At 45.2% G+C, this 18,455-nt stretch overlaps 1 protein-coding gene across 1 annotated transcript in view; it reads right to left on the bottom strand.

The window, feature by feature from the left end:
• The window catches only part of FAM20C (FAM20C golgi associated secretory pathway kinase), a 56,951-nt gene that overhangs the window by 32,912 nt on the left and 5,584 nt on the right, over positions 1–18,455 (bottom strand). The window contains exon 4 of the mRNA XM_056503410.1: positions 12,821–12,899. Coding sequence (XP_056359385.1) covers positions 12,821–12,899 — 79 coding nt within the window. The remainder of the gene's footprint in view (positions 1–12,820; positions 12,900–18,455) is intronic.

Genomic DNA, 18,455 nt, shown 5'->3' with positions numbered 1-18,455 from the left:
GTTATTGCTGTGTTGGATGCTGCTATGGCCCCACTTGAGCAAAGTCTGCTGATGCCCTTGAGCACCTTGGAGAAGGTTTAGCCCATCAGGGATTGGCTTTGGGTGGACATGGGGGATTCTGGCAACTTTTCTGTGTCCTGGCCTGGGCTGAGGCTTGTTCAGGGTCTCAGCAAAACCTTCTGTGCCTCGTGGAGAGGCAGAAGGTGGGGCAGGCTCCCAGCCCCCACTGGGTCTCCAGCCTGGGCATCCTGGGTGTCTCTGGACATCCTAAATATTTCAGGCAGGGCAAGGGGATTCCTCCAGCTGAGTCACACACAGAAATGCTGGGATGGGATAAGAGATCAGATTTTATTTCCTCTGCAGGCCAGGGGGGCCACAGTGTTTGACCTGGGGGGTTCAGCTGTGGATTCTGCCCTGCACCTGCCCGCTGCCAAAAATGGCTTTTGCCACTTGCCAAGGCACAGGAACCATTCACACCCTGCTGTTCTCCTCTCGTGATGCAGAACAGATCTTAACTATTCACTAAATCTATTAAACAGCAAAATACAAACAACTTCTGATATCCCTTTCCTTGAAAACTATTTTGGAAAATATGACTCATTTACTTCTCTTCTAAACAGGAGAAGTAATACTTTCCAGCACTCCCTGAGGATGAATTTAACTAGAAGCTAAGCCAGATGTAGAAATGTCTGCAAAGGTTTTCATTCGTTTCATTAAAAAAAAAAAAAAAGAGGGGAAAAAAAAAAAAAAAGGAAAACTGTAAAAGAAGAGTCAAGGTATTATTGGGTTTTAAAGCACTGTTGGTGTTACCCTTGAAATCAGATCAGAGCACAAAGAAATCACAGCATATGACCAGCTAGAGAAGGTCACTTTGCAAAAGAAGGCAGGTGGTCTCATTTTGTAACAGTGAATGCAATAGAAGCACAAATCTTCCAGCACCAAACAGCCTCTCCTGGCTTGGCAATTGCCATGTGTAATATCTGATGAACTCTGATGTCTCACTGCTCAAGGATAAAATCCCAGCAAGCAGGGGCTGTAAAAACAGCTACACAGTCAGAGGGGAAAAAATCTTGTACCATTCCAGCAACCACTTATTTTATTCACCAGAATTAAAACCTCTTCACAGACAAAAGTGGGGATTTTTTTTTTTTCATCCCACAAAGCAATTTTGGATTTCTATAGAATCATTCAAAAGCAATTAAAATCCTGCTCCTGTTGATGGATTTGTATTCCTTGCTCACAGTGATGTCAGGCTTTGAAATTCAGGGCTGTTGAGTGTAATTCTTTGGGACTTAGGAGTCACTGCTGAGTGCCAGAAAATACATTAATTAAGTCCACAGATATTAAATAGCTTTGGTAACACCAAAATAGTTTCAATGCATATCACTTTTAAATCTAGAAGATATTGCAATAAAGATTTGGTGCAGTATCAGGCAATTCAATACATTTTCTAGGAGAGGGGAAAGATGAGAGAATCCAATAATATAATAAGAGTACAATTAGCTAAGAGGGATCAGGGAGCTTTTCCAAACTGTCCTACTGAAAGAGTGACAGGCTTACATTGCCAGAGAAAATTAAAAAAAAAAAAAAAATCCTTCAAAAACAAGCAAGTAAACAACATAAACCAGGATCTACATAAAAATTATTCATAGTCCTCATGCATGTAAAGGTCTGTGTTATTTAAACCAGACAGTAAGCCTCCAACACCAGTGTTTGCTTTGGCATCATTTTGTATGACAAAGGAAATTGTTGTTAAAAATGTAATTCAGATCTCAGCAACAGGAGGCCATTCCCAACTGCAGAGACAGAAAATGGCAGGATTAATGCTGCTGTGCTGGAGGGATGAGCCCTGATTTACAACCCCAAATAAAAGGAGCCAGCCACACCAAGGGGCCTGGGCACCCTGCAGCCCAGGTACCACTCTGATCTCTGAGAAGGTTTCTCTCCTGCCAAAGGATGCAGCTCACAGCAGCAAAAGTGTAGAATCAACAATATTGGACACAGAACCCTGCCAGGGCATCAGCAAAGCACTGGTCAGTGATTGCTGGCTCATCAGCACCACTGATGTCTCACTGAGACTGGCATCACCCCAAGAATCAGAAATGGCAGTTCCTGTCCTTAGGCCACATTTAGGCCAGAGAATCCCTGCATTGTTGCTGCTTGAAAGGCAAATGCAGACAAAATTGGTGAAATAAAGCTCCAAGCATGCTGACACAGATTGTCAGCGGTCACTTGGCAGGACTGGCACAAGATACAGGCTGGCTCAGGATGATGAGAGCACAGAAAAGTCTTCAAGGAGACCAGCAAAGCCCAGCTGAAGTCAGCAGGACAGAACTGTCCCTTGTGCTGCTGTGGGTGCAGCTCAGCCCTTCAGTTTGGGGTGCAGAGGGAGGGAATGATGATGGAGTGAACAAGGACAGGCAGGACTGGCTTCCTGCCCCAATTCTGGGCTTATGTAGCATGGCCATTCCAGCAGGAGGGATGGGACATGTGGAACTGTTATATCAGGGACAGATCCTTTATCCTTCACAGCAGGCAACAAGGGCAGCCTGAAAGGCAGCATCCAATTTTTTAATTTAATTTTTTTTTTCCATTTTCCTCTTCCTCTAAACCCTGAGTAATAGATACAAATAGTTGCTCTCCTGCAAAACTTCTTTGAACTGTGGCTGCCAGGAAATGAAGGCAGTTGATGGGGGCCTGAAAAAGGCTGTTCATTAGCCCTGCCTTCTTTATGAGCTCCTGCAGTCCCAGAGCCAGGTGTGTGTGGGACTCCAGCATCCATCCCTGTGAGGAATTCCTTCCCCATCCCTTCAGGTTATGGGGTTAATTAATAGAGTTAATTAATGCTGTGCCAATCATCCTGCAGTGCAGGCCTGTGTGAGGGGAGCTGCCCCTCAGGGTGATGAGCATTGAGGCCTTCCCTGGAGAAAGTGCTCGTGACAGTTTCTGAAGAGGATGTTTTAATCCCTTTATCTCAGGATGCACTTCTCACAGGAAACCACCTAGCAGAGGCATAAAAACCATAATTGCTGTGCTGCTGCCTTCAAGGTGAGCCTTTGGAGGACACAGGATGGTGGCAGGTGCCCAGTGGGGAGGATCTGAGGAGGTGCCTTGTGCTCGGCGATGGAGACAGAAGGTGGGGCCCATCTCTGCTGTGACACCCCGTGCCACACACCCCAGCTCTTCCAGGTGGCTTCAGGAGGGCCAGGAGCAGGGAGGGGCTGTGCTGCACTCCCCTGTGCCAGCTGAGCATCCCAGCCCTGCTGCCAGCCCATCTGCTGGCGTGGCACGCTGCCTGCTCACAGCCTGTCACACCATCCCACGGCTGCCAAAGGAGCCTGGGCTTGAATGGGTGGCCTGGATGTGCTGCAAAATCCATCTCCTCTCTGGCTGGGAGCAGAGCTGTGCTCACAGAGCCCTGGGCTGGCACTGCCCCTCCTCACCATGAAAGCTTTGCCACCCTTCAGGCAAAGCATCAGTGCCCTGAGCTCTGCTGAGGCACAGAAAAACCAGCTTCTGCCCCAAAACACCCAGTGTGTGCCAAGATGACTTCAGGGCACCGTGATACCACTGGGCACAAAATCCTGACTGGTGGAAACGAAGCACAAGCAGAGCAGAAACCCCTGAGGTTCCCCATGGGCAGGGACAAGTGGGTCAGGCAGAGCATGAAAGGGCATGTTTTGGGCTGAAATCCCAGTTACCCAGCTCCTGCACCTGAGGGGCTGCAAGGAAACTGGAGCTGGCCCTGGGAATAGGAGAATTAGGCAGTGGGAAAAGCAGGCTCTGCCCTCCTGGTGGCACTGGGACAGGATGAGGGGACAGTGCTGGCCCCACCTTTCCAGGGCTGGCACAAACACTTCTTGCTGCACCCCATCCTTCTATTGCCAACACCCCCAGCCCCACATTTCAATCCTGTGGGGACATCCAGGGGTTTGCTGTCATTTCTCTGTCCCCATCAGCCCAGAAGGCAGAGCTGGCCCTGGAACTGCAGCTCTGCTCTCCCTCCTCCTGGCTGGGGCTCACCCCGACACAAAACCTGGTTTGCAACATGAAAGGCTGAAAAATCTCTGGGTTTTATGCCCTGGGAATCAGATTTTCTGCCTAATAAACTCCCTAAAGAGTCAGATGCAAAAGAGGCCTGTTTGAAAATTTTGGCTGGGTTATCTTAGAGTGGTGATTCAAACAGGCACAGAATATAGGAAAACACAAATTTTGCTGGATCAAAACTCCCTTCTTGTGTACCATGAGATAGACTCCAACTAAATACAAGTCAGTCATACTGGAAACCAAAGAAAATTATACCAATTATTGCCAGATTTCTCATTAAACCTCCAGATTTATTTAACACCTCCATTACTTTTGCTGCTTGCTGCCAGCTAATCAAAGCAGTTTAAAACCCATGTACAGGCTGTGTGTAGCTGAGGTCTGTGTGCAGTATTTCTGCTATCACAGGTCTCCATGGCCATATGTGTGCTCTGGCCAGGTGAACACCCTGGCATGGAGAGCTTGGACTATCAGTTAGCAAGGTTTACAGAAGGACCTTGAAGTGCTAACAGGATCAGCTGGATGCTGCTGCTGAGAACAGTATCTGGCTTGGGGTGTTTTATTATCCACAGCACATAATCCTGCTCTTTAAGCTGCTTCTATTTACAACAGTTTTGCTCTCCCCCTGCTACTCTCCAGCCCCCACACATTTGCAGATGCTACTTACTCTGTGTTTCTGCTGCTTCTTAACTTGCAAATGAGTCTTTCAGGCTTTCTCACTTTTATTTACCCATATGCAGAACACTGCAGCAGGGTGAAAAATTACAAATTAAGAAGTACTAAGACCATTGAACTAGACACTGAAAAAAAAAAAAAAAAAATCTCAGAAATGTTCAGCATGCCCTGAATCTGTGTTAATAACAGCTATTATGGCTATTTGAAAAAAAAACAACTTTTTTTGTTGGTTTACAGCATTGAGTCACCCACAGCACCGTGCCAAGGGCATAATTTGGATTTGTGCTGTGCCCTGTCTCCCAAGCTTTGCCAAAACCTTCCTGTCTCGACCTGCCAGGCACTGTCAGCCTGGCTGTGGGTCTGTCCTAAATGCCACACCATTTGTGCATTGTCACTGGCCATCGGGCTGTGCTGCCTGCACTGTGACCTCTGCAGGAGCTGGACACGAATCCTCAGTCCTGCACCTGCTGATTCATCAGATCCAATTCACTGCTGCTCATCTCCTGCCCCTTTGGATGGCCAGCAGCCCTAGCTCAAAAACTTGTAGAAACGTTGAGGGCTTAAATGAGCTGACAAACTTCAAACAACTCTTTGTGCAAGTCTCCATCTGCCTCCTGCAAAGCAGTGCCAATCCCCAGAGCTCTCTCTGTGTGAGATAAAGACCAGGGGCAGAGAAAGAGCAATTTAGCTCCATAAAACATCCAAAAATAACTCCTCCCAAGGGATGAGATGAGTATGGTGCAGCTCATCCTCAGGACAAAGCTGTGTGTGCTGCTCCAGAGAGAAAACAGCCTCAGCCTGTGGTTTATGCCACAAGTCTTGCACAAATCATTTTCCCCTCCCTGAATTTCAGCCTCTGGAGACTAGTTTAAGGATTATAAATTGAAGAGAAACAGAGAGAAATTCCCATGGGGTGTTTCAGGGTAGCAGTATCTGCATATCCCACTGAAAACATAGAGGACATATTTTTTTTTATGCTTAGATTTACTAGGACATCTTACCTCAGTGCCAGTCCCCTGTGTGCCAAGCCCTGTAAATCACAGACTGTGCATTTCATGCCAGCTCTTTGCTTTTCTGCACCATTGATACATGGCAAACTGTGTGAAATAAGGAACTGAGGAGCTAAAGTGCCTCTCTGATTAAAAGACAAAGCCACAGGACTGTGCTTCTTGGTATGCAGAAAATTAAAGTGAAGAAGTGGCTTGATTAAAATCAGATGCTGAAGATGGTTCTTTCCTAATATACTGTGGTAATATAAAAAAATAAAAGTTGGCTGCTGCAAGAAGTGGCTTTTAAAGAAAAAATAAACACCAGCATGTCTTTGTTCCCAAAGACTAATTAGCAAGATTCTGTAAGTACCTAGAAGGCAGCTAATCAAGCAGAAACAATTCTGTAAAATGTGACTGCAGCCTCAGGTCTCCCTTCAAACCATGGTAAGGGGCAGGTACAGGCAGCACCTGTGCCCATTTGTGTCAGTGTAAGACAAGAACAAAAATAGATATTGAGCATCCTGTTATCATCTGCCAAAAACAACCCAATAAACGAGCAGAGGAAAAAAATGCAAGGCTGGAAGGCTGTGCAAAAACCCCAGTGCCAGAGACTGTGGGGCTGGCATTGCTGTGAGGTGCAGAACACATTCTCTGTCAGGAGCTGAAGATGCCAAGGGGAAGTCAGGAGAGAGGGATTTGGGGATAATTCACCAGCAGTGCTGGATGGCAGCTTCCCAGGGCTGGGAAGTGGGATGGAGCTGAGCCCATGGAGATGCTGATATCCAGTAAAACAGCCCTGGTTTTTGGAAGCAGGTCTGGTCCCTCCCAGCACTGGGGCTCACAGTGCCCAGTGCTGAATTAGAGCAGATCCTGCCCTGCTCCAGGAGGGATAATCCAGGGCAGAGCTGCTGCCCAGAGAGGGAAGGGGGTTTATCTTCCCTTCCTGGCTGCTGGCACAGTGAAATCTGCTGTCACAGATCCCTGCAGAGCCTAATCTGAATGGACAGCCTTGGAGCTACCTGGACTTGTGACTCCATAAACATGTTTGCAGAATTCGAGAACAAGTTGCTGGATGGGATTGATCAATTGCAAGGGGAAATGCAGAGCACAGTGGTGGACAGAGACTGGATTTCTCTGCTGTCCAGGGCCATCAGTCAGCCTCAATCCTGATCCAGCTCCCCTTGAAGTCACCACAAATTTTCCAATCTGAATAAATGAGACTGGGACCAGAGGCACTGCTGAGTCCTGAAACACAATTTGCACTGAAATACTGAAGAAGTCTGATCTGATGATCAGGATTAGTTATAAAAGAGAAAAACAGTTCATGCATAATATACCAAAAGGTAAAGAGCTAAAATACTACACAGCATCCTCCACTGTCCTTATTTAGGACCACATTCAGATCTCATGCACTTTAAATATCAAAGGATATAATTCATCCAGTTAACTCCAGATTTATTCCTGATGTCAGTACAATCAAATGTGCCTATCAGTCTCATTCAGGTAAACATTTCAGCAGGGATTTGGTTGGCAAGGATTTGAATGCCCTTAAAAAGCCCCAAATCTCATAGATGAGGCCCATAGAATATCTGATTACTGATTATTCCTTCCAGCAGCAATGAAAGCACTTCTACTTCATGATATAACGAGAGCATTCCTTGCAATTTTAAAATACTCTGGCATAAACTGAATGCTGGGATTGCCACTTTCAACCTTTCCAACCAGTTTATTCACCTCAGATCTCCAGAAACCCACCTTGCACAGAACCAGGCACAGTAACACTTCCAAGGGCTGCACTTTGACCAGTGCCTCAGCTGGGTTTCACACAGCTCATTCCAGAGTGCCAAAGAGCTAATCCTGGAAGGCTCCTAGCAGAGCAGCTCCTGGATGCACATCTCACTTCTCTAGCTGCTCACAGAAAACACTGCAATTTGATTTAATTGCTATGTTGACTTATAACAGTATGTTTATACTGGATGCCTGCCAGCTCACATGTAACAGGTTGGCAAAACGTTATTTCCTCAAAACAGCATGAGATGCAATGTAATAAGGAAAGCAATCTTTCAGCAGCCTCCATTCTGGAGTTCATTTCAAGCCCTCTGACTTGGAAGCAGTGCCACCAGTGCAGGAGGATTACAGCACCCTAATTGATATGATAATCGAGCCTGGAGGCTGCACTTCCCAGGTACAGCAGCCACAACTTCAGGAAGGGAATAAAACTGCAGGAAATGAAAGCGATTAACAGTTGTTTGCATTACAGGGATTGCTTGGGCTATTTAATATCCCCATCAAAAGATGCATTATTTGTTGAACAGTCCTAAAAACAAATCAAAGAGAAACTTGAAGAACATTGCTAATCCTTTGTCACTCTGACATCTAAAATCAGTGAAAAGCTGTTTGCCAATTGGAACAAAAATCACAGAATCATTTAATTGGGAAATACCTCTCAGATTATTGAGTCCAACCACTAACACAGCACTGCCAAATTCCCAACACAACCCCCAGTACACGGTGCTGACACTAAACCACATCCCTGGGGGTCAGAATCACCTTCCCTATGACCTTGGCTGCTTGGTCCCAGCCCAGTTAACAGCACTGTGTCTTTGAGCAGGAGACAGCTACAGGAGCATCACTGCAAGGTGGTTGTGCTGCTTTCAGTCCTGCAGGGAAGCAGCCTGCCCCAGCCAGTGCTGTGGCTGGCACTGGGATGGGTCAGGGCTCAGAAAGCTGCAGCAATGAGGAGATGATCCCATGGGCAGCATTATTTCCACAGCAGCAATTTTCAGGAGGGACACTGAGAGCCAAAGTTAAAATAACATGGTCAGCAGTGTTTGATCAGTGAATGAATGCCCATGGTTCAAGGGGACTGGATTTCACAACCCCAAAATCCTCTTCTGATGCTAATTGACTCTACTTCATTAAAGACTTTAACTGCAAACTTCATCTCCTGGAAGAAACAGTCATGTGGCTCTTTCTAATCCTGTACCATGACTTGTAAAATCAGAAAAAAAGAAAGACGATGTTAAAAATATCATGTAAAATCTAAAGTTGGAACAGAACTGGCTTTTATCTGTTCAGTCAAAACTGAGTTCACTAGATTCAGTAGTATTTCTTTGAATGGAACAAATAAGGCTCAAAGATTTTATAATGAATACCCCTTGCACACATTTGTACAATGCAGTCTATAAAAATGGGAATGAGAGATGTCATTCCTAAACACAGACCACAGGACACTTTTCTCACAACTCCAATAACAAGGTATAATTTTCTATCTGATCCCATTTGGCTTTTCCATAAGGAACTGTAAAAACCTCTCTCAAAATCCTGGCACCAGTGTGTGCAATAGGAATCCTAATGCTGGCTCTGCTGGAGCAGAATTTCCCTCTTCAAGAATAAAGCCTTGGGAAGAAAAAAAATAGAGTGTTGGTTTTGTGGCTGAGCCAGCTATTTAACTCCACGAGCCAGCAGAAACAAAGGGAAACCAAATAAAACTACAAAGCTGCAAATGCTCCTTTTGGACAAGTGAGCCAAAACTCTTTTGACATTTATGGCTCTACCCATCCCTACCTGATAAGTCATACAGAAAGCTGCAACTGCAGATATCAGCAATCACCTAAATAAATTTTATTGTGTTGTATGTACAATTCCAGTACAGTTAGCTACACTAATCATGGGAGGAGGAGGGGTTGCTATTTTTTTCCTGTCCCATATGGTAATAATTTTGTATGATTGAACTGTTATGAGCTAAATAAAAGTACACATTAACTGAAAGATACATTGCAAATACATTAAATCTTCCCTGGAGTTTTAGCAAATACGTGCTTTTTCTATCATGCATTTGGAATTAGTAAAGGAATCTACACTGGGCCATAGGATTTATAAATAGATTTGGCTTCCTCTGCAATTCTTTATGGGCAATTATTTCAGAAATGAAGATGCAGAGCCATGGATAAATAAAATAATTGCAGCTGATCAGGCTTTATTTACTGCTCTCACATTTCCCTGACTGCTCCACTTCTCCCATTTGCTCCACTAGCCTGAACCAATGACCAGATGAAGAGCTGTCAGTTAATGTCAAGCCCAGAGCACAAAAGATGCCAAAGGCTGATTCTCATTTCCCCATTTCCAAACTCTGCCTGGGCTTTTCTGGAGTTGGCTTGCTCCCTGGATAAATTCAGTGTGGAATTGAGAGGCTGGGAAAGGGCAGAGACAGTCAGATGAGTTCTGCAGTGTGTTCAGCAGTTTTCCAGGGAGCACATTTTCCTGTGGCTGCCTTGTAGAAGTTGCTGCCAAAGGTCTGGAGAGCTCCCCTGCCATGAGCAGATGCCCAGGGAAGAGCTGGCATGGGCTCTGCTATCTGCTGCAACCCCACTCAGATTAATTCTGAGTATTAATTCAGGTATTAATTCAGCTTGGAAGAGGCTGAGCACAGCCATGTGTGGCAAAACCAGATTTCCAGGCAAGTCTAGAAAATCAAATCCAAGCAGAGCCTGGGACTGGCCTCATATCTACATAATACTCTCTATGTACCTCACACCATGCAGCTTTCAGTAGCTGAGATCTCAGAGAGGAAAATCCTGGATTATCAATATTCCTTGGGATCAGGCTTGAAATCCTACACTCAGCCCTATCTAATAGTTGTGTTACCTGGGGTTCATGAAGGAGGTTGCTTGTCTGAAGAGGCTTATCAAGTCATGAGGAAAAAAATATAAAAAAAAAGTGTAATTTCTGCTGCTTTGAAAAGCCAGGAGCTGATAACACAGAAACAAGTGAAACACGTAGGATGCACCAGGTGGAGTCAGCCTGACTACCCACCAACAGCTTCCTCCAATGAGCTCAGCTCAGAAGTAGCCACCAGGATGGCATTTTATGGCTCTCAAATTAAACTACTTACAAAAAAAAAAATTGTCTGCCAGCCCTGATGAGCATCAATATCTCTGAGCTGTCCTGGGGAGGAACATCCAGTTTTGTGAGGTTTGGATAAACAGGGTGCCCTGCAGAAAAGGGGAAGCACCAGAAACACCATGGAAGCTGTTGAGGGGCCTTAAGGAGATCCTACATGCTCAAGTCTCATTGATTTAAAGCCTGTTTTTATATTTTTATTTATTTTTATTTCATTCTAGGCTGCTTATTTCTGTATATAAAGAAACGATGCTGCAACCCTTGCCAAGAACTTCATCAACCACAGTCCATAAGGTGGAGAAAGAGGCCAGTGGGACCAGGTGCCAAAGGAGCCAGGAAGATTTATGCTAGCTGAGCATCTGGCTGCCTGTTCCCTGCTACCAGAGTGAAGACAAATGCTTGCAAACACCCTCATTCCAGATCACTAATGTGCTCAGCCACGCTTAGCACCACTGCAGCTCCTGGAAGGTGTGCACTGCTGAATGCTTCTTCCAGGGGTTTATGCAGTGCAAAGAGCAGTGAGAAAAGAGGGTGCTGCTGCCCCTCAAATCAAGCCAAGGGAATGATTAAGACATCATCATTTTCTGTTATTGTTCTAGAAGGTGGCAGCAATTGCTTCTGCACAGGAATGTGGCTGCACCTCTACTGTCATCCATCATCCAGCTGAGGCTGTGCATTGCACATTATTTTGATTTGGCCTCGTTAGCACTCCCAGAATTACAAAGTCACAGCAATGATAAAGGCTGAGATTATCTGCATCTGAGCAAATGCAGAAGGAGCATGGCACACACTGTGTGAAAAACCAACAGTGCAACCCCACTCTGCCAAACCCTCAAAGGCAGCCTCAATCCCCCTGGTTCTACATTTTTCATGTGGTACAAGACATGATTATGCATCAAACCTGCAGGTAAAGGGGATGGGCTCACTCAGGAAGAGTGCAGGGAGAGGAAGGGCAGCTGCTGGAGTCGATGCTCTCTGGTACCACCCTCCCTCTGAGCTGCCAGTATTGTCTGTGCTTCCTCCAGCCTCTCCCAGGCAGCCTGTGACCCTCTAGAAACGTGGACAAATTTGTGTGCAATTTGGGAAATGGCACAGAGGCACTTGGCCTTTGCACCAAACTCTCAGGAGTCCACAGGATTTCCTTGTGATGCTCAGGGTAGAGCACACAGGGAGGGGTCCTGCTCAGACCTGGGTTGAAGGAAGGTCAGACCAATTTTTTGACCCTCCTGGCAGTCAAATAAAATCAAGTCCAATCTGTACCTGCCTGAAGTCAATCTACAGCAAAATCTGTAGTGAACCAGGGAATCTCAGTCTCCAGCAGCAGCTTCCCCCTGAGCTGTGCTCCCACTGCAGCTCTAACACAGTGCCAACACTCATTCCAAACCACTCATTCTCAGCTGCTTCAGTCTCCTCTGGAAATTAACTGAACCTCCCTACAGTGGGAACAAAATAAGGAAATGAATTTATGATTCCAGTGGTACCCTTGACACAGGTGCTGAATAGCTCCACTAAACATTTTGCAGCCCCAAGTGTCTTTGCTAAACCCTCTACAAGGAGCACAGAGTCATTTTCCTTCTTGCAACACAAACACACAGGTCAGGATTCAGGAGTCTGTTTTGTATCTGAATAACTCCTCTCATCTCAATGGGATCCAGGCAGGCACAAATCAAGGCTGCATAATCCCAGTCCTTCCCTTTCTCTCCAGAGTCATTACCTTGCAGTACCACTCTTGGATAAACTCATTTTCACAGACTCAGCATAGACCCAACCAAATGACTAATACAACTCTTGAATACAAACAACAATAAATCAACTGATTAAATTCTAATTTATCAGACAAATACTCTTTAGCTCTTCCCAAAGCTGCTCTGAATCATCTCTCTTGCCTGGCCATGTTCCAGAGGAGCCCTGACACTAGATAAAGCTCAGGCCTGTGGAGTAAGTTTACATAAGAGATGCTGAAAACATCCAGTATTTATGATGGGAGATTTCACAGAGATCAGAGTGAACAACATTCCTGAGGAGGCTGTAAAGTCTCTGAAGCCTCCTCAGCATCTCCCAAAGACCAGTCTAGCAGGAACAGGGACCAACAGACCCTGAAGCTCCACAGACACATTAACCTTGGGAGATCCTACAGCAAACTTTTATCATCTTAGAAAATGGCCACTCCCCCAAAATCCCACTTTAAATCACAGACCTTTTTTACTTACTTCATTGGTTTAAACAATGCTTGTCCATAGTTCTGGAATGTCATGATCAGCTTCAGCTGGGTGCCTCCTGATTTCATTGCTGTGGGGGAAAAAAACCACAAAACAGCTTTAGAATGAGACATGTGGATCTGCTTACACTCAGTCTGCTCAAAACCAAATCATATCTGGTTTTCTCAGTATCAGCTCAGCACTGTGGTATCAGAGCATCAAGCAGGGTGATCCCAACTGGACAACAGATTATTCAGCAGAGCACAGGGAAGGGCTTTGAGCTGCTGACCAGGGCTAACATGGATTGTTTAAACATGGATCCTGACACTTCTTTCCCTTTTTCTGGCCACCATGAGCACCCCAGGTGAACAGCACCTATAGGAGCTGAGCACTGAGTCTTGTTTTCTCATCTCTTACTGCTCCTGGAGCCTCTTTTAACAAACTCACCCTGGGAAAGGAGCTGGGGTGGTTCCAGAGACAGCTGCAGCTGGGATGTACAGCCCAGTGCACAGCAGACAGCTCCTTAATTAAAAGTGTGAGCAGATTCTGCAGCAATCTCTGATCTCTGCTGCGATTTTAATAACTGCTCCTGAGCACTAGAGATATGTAAATTCACCTCCTCTCTGCACAATGGGCACCAATCCAAGCCCAGCTATTAAATTCCAGGGATCCCAAGGTGGTTCATGCAGGAGGGGACAGAGAAGGTGACAGGGACAGTGGCTTTGCTCATTTCCCAGCTGGGGGCTAATGGGAATTCAAGACTGATACTCATTGATACCATTCTGAAAAACTTGGACAATGTCACGGTAACAGCCAGATTATAGTGTTTTTAAAATTAGGATTTTTAAAAAATATATATATGAATTCATAAAAATGCATGTTGCTTGATGATAAGGCTACTTTAAAAAGATAAACAAACACTTCAGAAAACAGCTGCTTTTCTGCTGCCTCAATCAAAAGCATCCCAACAAATGAAATTACCTGTATCCTGACTCCTAAATGCACCTCTGTGCTGGGAAGGCAGGCCATGTGTGGATGAGCCAGACTTTTAAAGATGCTTTCTAGGAATCACCAGATAATCAATCCCTTTCTTTGCAGCTCTGACAAAAGCCATGTCAGCTGCAGAACTCCACACATGCCAAGTTATCTTGCTCTGTAAATTCTGGCTGAGAGCTGCCCTTGTTCCACCTGTACAGCTTGTACATGTTTTTTTCCTCTAACCAATGCTATTAGCTGCACATCTTTTTAATTGCTCATCTCTGTGCCTTATCACTGATAGGTCATCAGCTCTCTTTCAGCACTTGTACATTTTTGCACAAAATGCTATGCAAATCTGGTCAGTGTAATTACACTTCTCCTGGAATAAAATCCCTCCTGCCCTGCTGTTTTGCTGATCCCAGCCTTCTCTTGCCTTTCCACTTCATCCCAAAGGAACAAATAAATAATTAGGAATTAAAGGGCATTGAGCAATTTGCACTGGGCAGGTAAAGCAGAAGCAGAGGGTTTTCCTGGATTAAACCCCCTCCCCTGTGCAGGACAAGTCATTTTATCTGCCCTGAGGGCAGGAGGAGCACAAGGCTTTTTCATGCCAGAGCCTGATGACAATGAGAAGCAGAAATCTTCCAGTCCCAACCCTAATCCATTAATCTAACCCTCCTGCCATCATAGCAATGCAAAGAACTAAAAAAAAGGAAGTTTCAGCACACCCCTCAGTAAGCACTGGGTTTCAGATACTGAAAGGAATGGCTTCTCACTAACTGCAGCCACTCCACAGATAATGATTTTGTCAGCAGCCAAACTCAGCAGCCAGGATGTCATCACCAAGCAGGGAAATGTGTGAAGAAGATTAACAATTCAGAATAATTCTTCCATGAGACACAAAGCCTGGTTTCCTGTCAGAGGGAGCTGAGCTGAAGTAAGACAAAAACATCTCCCTTGTTCTTCTAGATCCATTTATTGTATTGCCCTAATTGGCTGCACCAGTAGCTTCACCCCAACACAAGTTTTGCTGGCACAAGTTGTTCCTGCACTGCTGCTGGGAGCAAACTTTGGAACTCTGAAATGCAGAGGGGGACACTGGTGGGGATTGTGCTTTATGGCAGGGCAGAACCCAGGTGCACCATGGAAAACAGCCCCATGCCAGAGCTCCACCTTGGCTTCCCCCCGTTATCCAGGCTCACATGCAGCTCTTCCCACCTTGTCTGCTCTTCCAGTGCCACAGGTGAGCTGGGCAGGCTGGGGGTGAGGCAAGGGCACCCTCCCAACCAGGCTGGTTAGAGCACTGTGATCCCTGCAGAGATGGAAACACCTAAGCTTGGGCTGTTCTGAGCTCAGCAAGAGCCTTGCTGTGCCTGCAAACCAAGGCTTGGAGCAGTCAGGAGAGCCCAGATTTTGGGGGTGGCAATGCCAGAGAAGAGCAGAGCTCACTGATGATCCACTCTAGCTCAGATCACTTCCCCTGATCTGCACACTGGCTCTCCTCCCACTGTCTGAGCTGTCTCCTCCAGGACCTCCCTGTCCTGCTCAGCCTCAGTTAAACACATCCCTCTGTTCACTGTGGCCTGCCATCCTCCAGGGGTTTGTCCCAAACAAACTCTGTTTGCTCATATGGAGACACCCTCATGCCTCCATCTGCTGCCCACAGGCCATTCCTGAAGAATGTACAACACCCAGGGGCAGCACATCCCATTTTCCAGGAGTGGAGGATGCTGCACCATTGCAACCTGTCACATCTGTGATCAGCAGGTTCAGAGATTTTTACAAAAGCCTTGCAACACAAGCTGTGCTGACTCCAAAGGAACCACTAGCCACACTCTCTCTAAATTCACTTTTTTTTTTTTTTTGGAGGTATTTTAATATACTGTAACACCACAGGTCACCAACAGCTCTGTAAAGGCTTTATAAGCCTGCTAGCTCACAGCAGGCACTTCAAATCAAGTCTCACACAGCTCCTGGATGTACTGGCACACTGCTAAAAACAAATCCCAATGCCATCATTGCTTTTCATCTTCAGGCAATTCAAAGCCTCTCTTTTCCCTCCAAAGTAGAAGGAAATGGAAAGCAGCATTAACCTTTCCTGTTAACCCAGTGTAAGGGCTCCAGGGTGTGATCAGAAATCTTCCTAACTTCAGGAGGCTTTGCAAAAAATTCCCTGAGATCTCTTTTTACCTGAATGTTTGGGATTAGAGCCTTGCCCAAAGATTAGTGCAATTGGTGGGATTCCTTCTGTTTTCTCTGACAGACTTTGGATCCAGCCTGCAAGAATCCCCACTCCATTCACACCCCTGAGCATGTCTGCCACTTGTCACCTCACCAGCCAAGTCCTGGGTTCCCTCCCTGAGCCCCAGACCCCATCCAACACAAAAGATGCCCCAGCTGTCCTCCCTGCCATCTTTCCTGCTGCATGCTACAGGGCTGGCTGCTGCCTGGTGCTGATTTGGAGTTCCTGCTGCCCTGGCTTTCCACTGCTCTGTGCTGCTCCAGGAGAGCCCTGATCCCACCAGCCTGCCCAACCCACACGGTTTCTGATGGAGGGAGAGAGTCCCAACAGGATCTCTGAACTTTTTCGGATTCCTTTGGTCAGCATCCAGCAAACATTTTAAAATGTATTTAATTATGCAGTGCTAATGCCTGAGAAGTGGGATAAAGTCACAGCTTGGGGTGCAGTTGACATCTGAAACAGAGGATGCTCAGATACATTTTGGATTCCTATTTATAGAACAAGCTAAAATCTAACACAAACATGTTGATTGGCTTTAACAAGTAATGCACTGCCCCAGGCTGGAGACATGGCCCTGTACAAGCTGTAAAGAACATATTTAAAATAAATTCAAGCCCTCACCATCTCTTAGTCTGTCCTTGTTCAGCCAATTCTGCTCACTTGCTTTTAAAGGACTTTTTGGTTTAGTCAAGTAAGTAAAAGATTTCTGCAGGGGAAGAGATCTGCAAAATTATTCTAAGGCTTTGCTGTACATCTGAAGTCCCCTCCTTTCATCTGGAATTGTACATTAAATCAATCTGCTGACTCTTGGCAGATTCATTGTTTCCTTGTGCAGTAAATCAAAGATGCTACATTTCATTGTTTTTCACAAGTTCTCAAAAGCACTTCTTTCCCTTGGATGAAATTTTCATGATTTTCTTTAGAGCCAGAATTTATGTTCAATATTTAGTGTTTTGTCTTTCCCTTTTCTCTTTTCTTTCCCTGCCTTGAAGCAGAGTCCACCTCAGGTAATTGCAGCTTTTATTCTGTGTGAGTAATCTCACACACTTGCTTTCTAATTACTGCCTGTACAAACTGAAGGCATCACAGATTCACAAATTACCTCAGTCAGGTAATGTTTCCAAACCCATACAACCAGAGAACTTAAAGAATCAAAAAAAAAAAAAAAAAAAAAAAGTCCCAGCTACTCAGAGAAATCACAAAATCTATTCTTTTTACAAGGACTGTCCTCTGGACAGCAAGACCAAGCCCTCAGTGCCCCTCCTGGTGCCAGAGCTGGTGTCAAATTGCTGAGAGTGCTGCCACAATTATGCACAGACATCTTGTAAATATGCAAGAAAATAGATAACTGTGGTTATTTATGCATGCAATAGGCAGCTGTGAAAGGCAAAGGAAATGTGCAATTGCCTGTGCATGTGCTTCTGAAAAACCAGGCTTCAGTGGAAAAACAATTCTCTCTAGGCTCCTATTTATGGCAAGAGGAAATTTTCAGTGAATTAAATCAAATTAAGAGCTATCCCTTTCTGCTGAAGAAAATGAATAGGAAATATGTATATTTAGAGATGCAGGGCACAGAACCATCCTCAGCCCCAGCCTGGGTACCCCTGTTCTTTTCCAGGCCAGCTCTAGGTGTCACTGTGGGAGCTGGATGGGATGCTCCTTCCCATCCATGGATTTGTTCCATTTAAACTTTAACATCAAGAAAATGTCACCTTGGTGCTCCCTGCTCTTGGGAATTGCACTGTTCTCGTTTTAAAACCCCACTGCACATGACAGAGGGGTGTGAGTGGTTCCAGCAGATGTGGGGGATCAGTCTGGTCCCCACCCTGGCCCATAAATAATGCAGAGAAATCACAGTGTGGCCAAGAAAGCTGCTTTGCTGCAGTTTGGATCTAATTACTGTAGGTATCAGGCAAATCATCTAATTCTATTAGAGCCAAGGTAAATCTGAACACTGGGAAGGAACTGGGTAAAGCCATATCCCATTTCATCTAATGCATGTAACCCTGTATATTTAATTGTCCTGCTTGCTAAAAGAAGCCTGAAGACCAGGCATTATCAAGGTTTCAATTTATTTTGTGCTCCTAACCTGAGAGCTTTCCAGCTGCCTTAAAAAGAAAAAAAAAGAACAAAAAACAACCCAGCAAAAATTGACCATAAGGAAAAAAAAACAAGGCTAATTAGAAGATAAGCAGGAATATCCAAAGAATGTAACAGCCCTATAAATGTCCTTTAGTGAAATATTACTCTTTATTAATTGGCTTACATGCTTTTGAATCCCTCTGCTGCTCTGGAGTAAAGCTGAAAACTGGCAGGAATTACTTTAAAACATGTATTTTTAAACATCCAAAGAATTTGCAACATAAAATAAGAGAAGTTGCATTGTGAAAAATATAATTTAAAAAAGTGTATCAGCAATATGCTCTT

The sequence above is a fragment of the Oenanthe melanoleuca genome, chromosome 14 (genome assembly GCF_029582105.1).
Source record: "Oenanthe melanoleuca isolate GR-GAL-2019-014 chromosome 14, OMel1.0, whole genome shotgun sequence".
NCBI classification, from domain to species: Eukaryota; Metazoa; Chordata; class Aves; order Passeriformes; family Muscicapidae; genus Oenanthe; species Oenanthe melanoleuca.
Note: the sequence above shows the minus strand (reverse complement) of the source record. Positions and strands in the feature narration are given on the sequence as shown.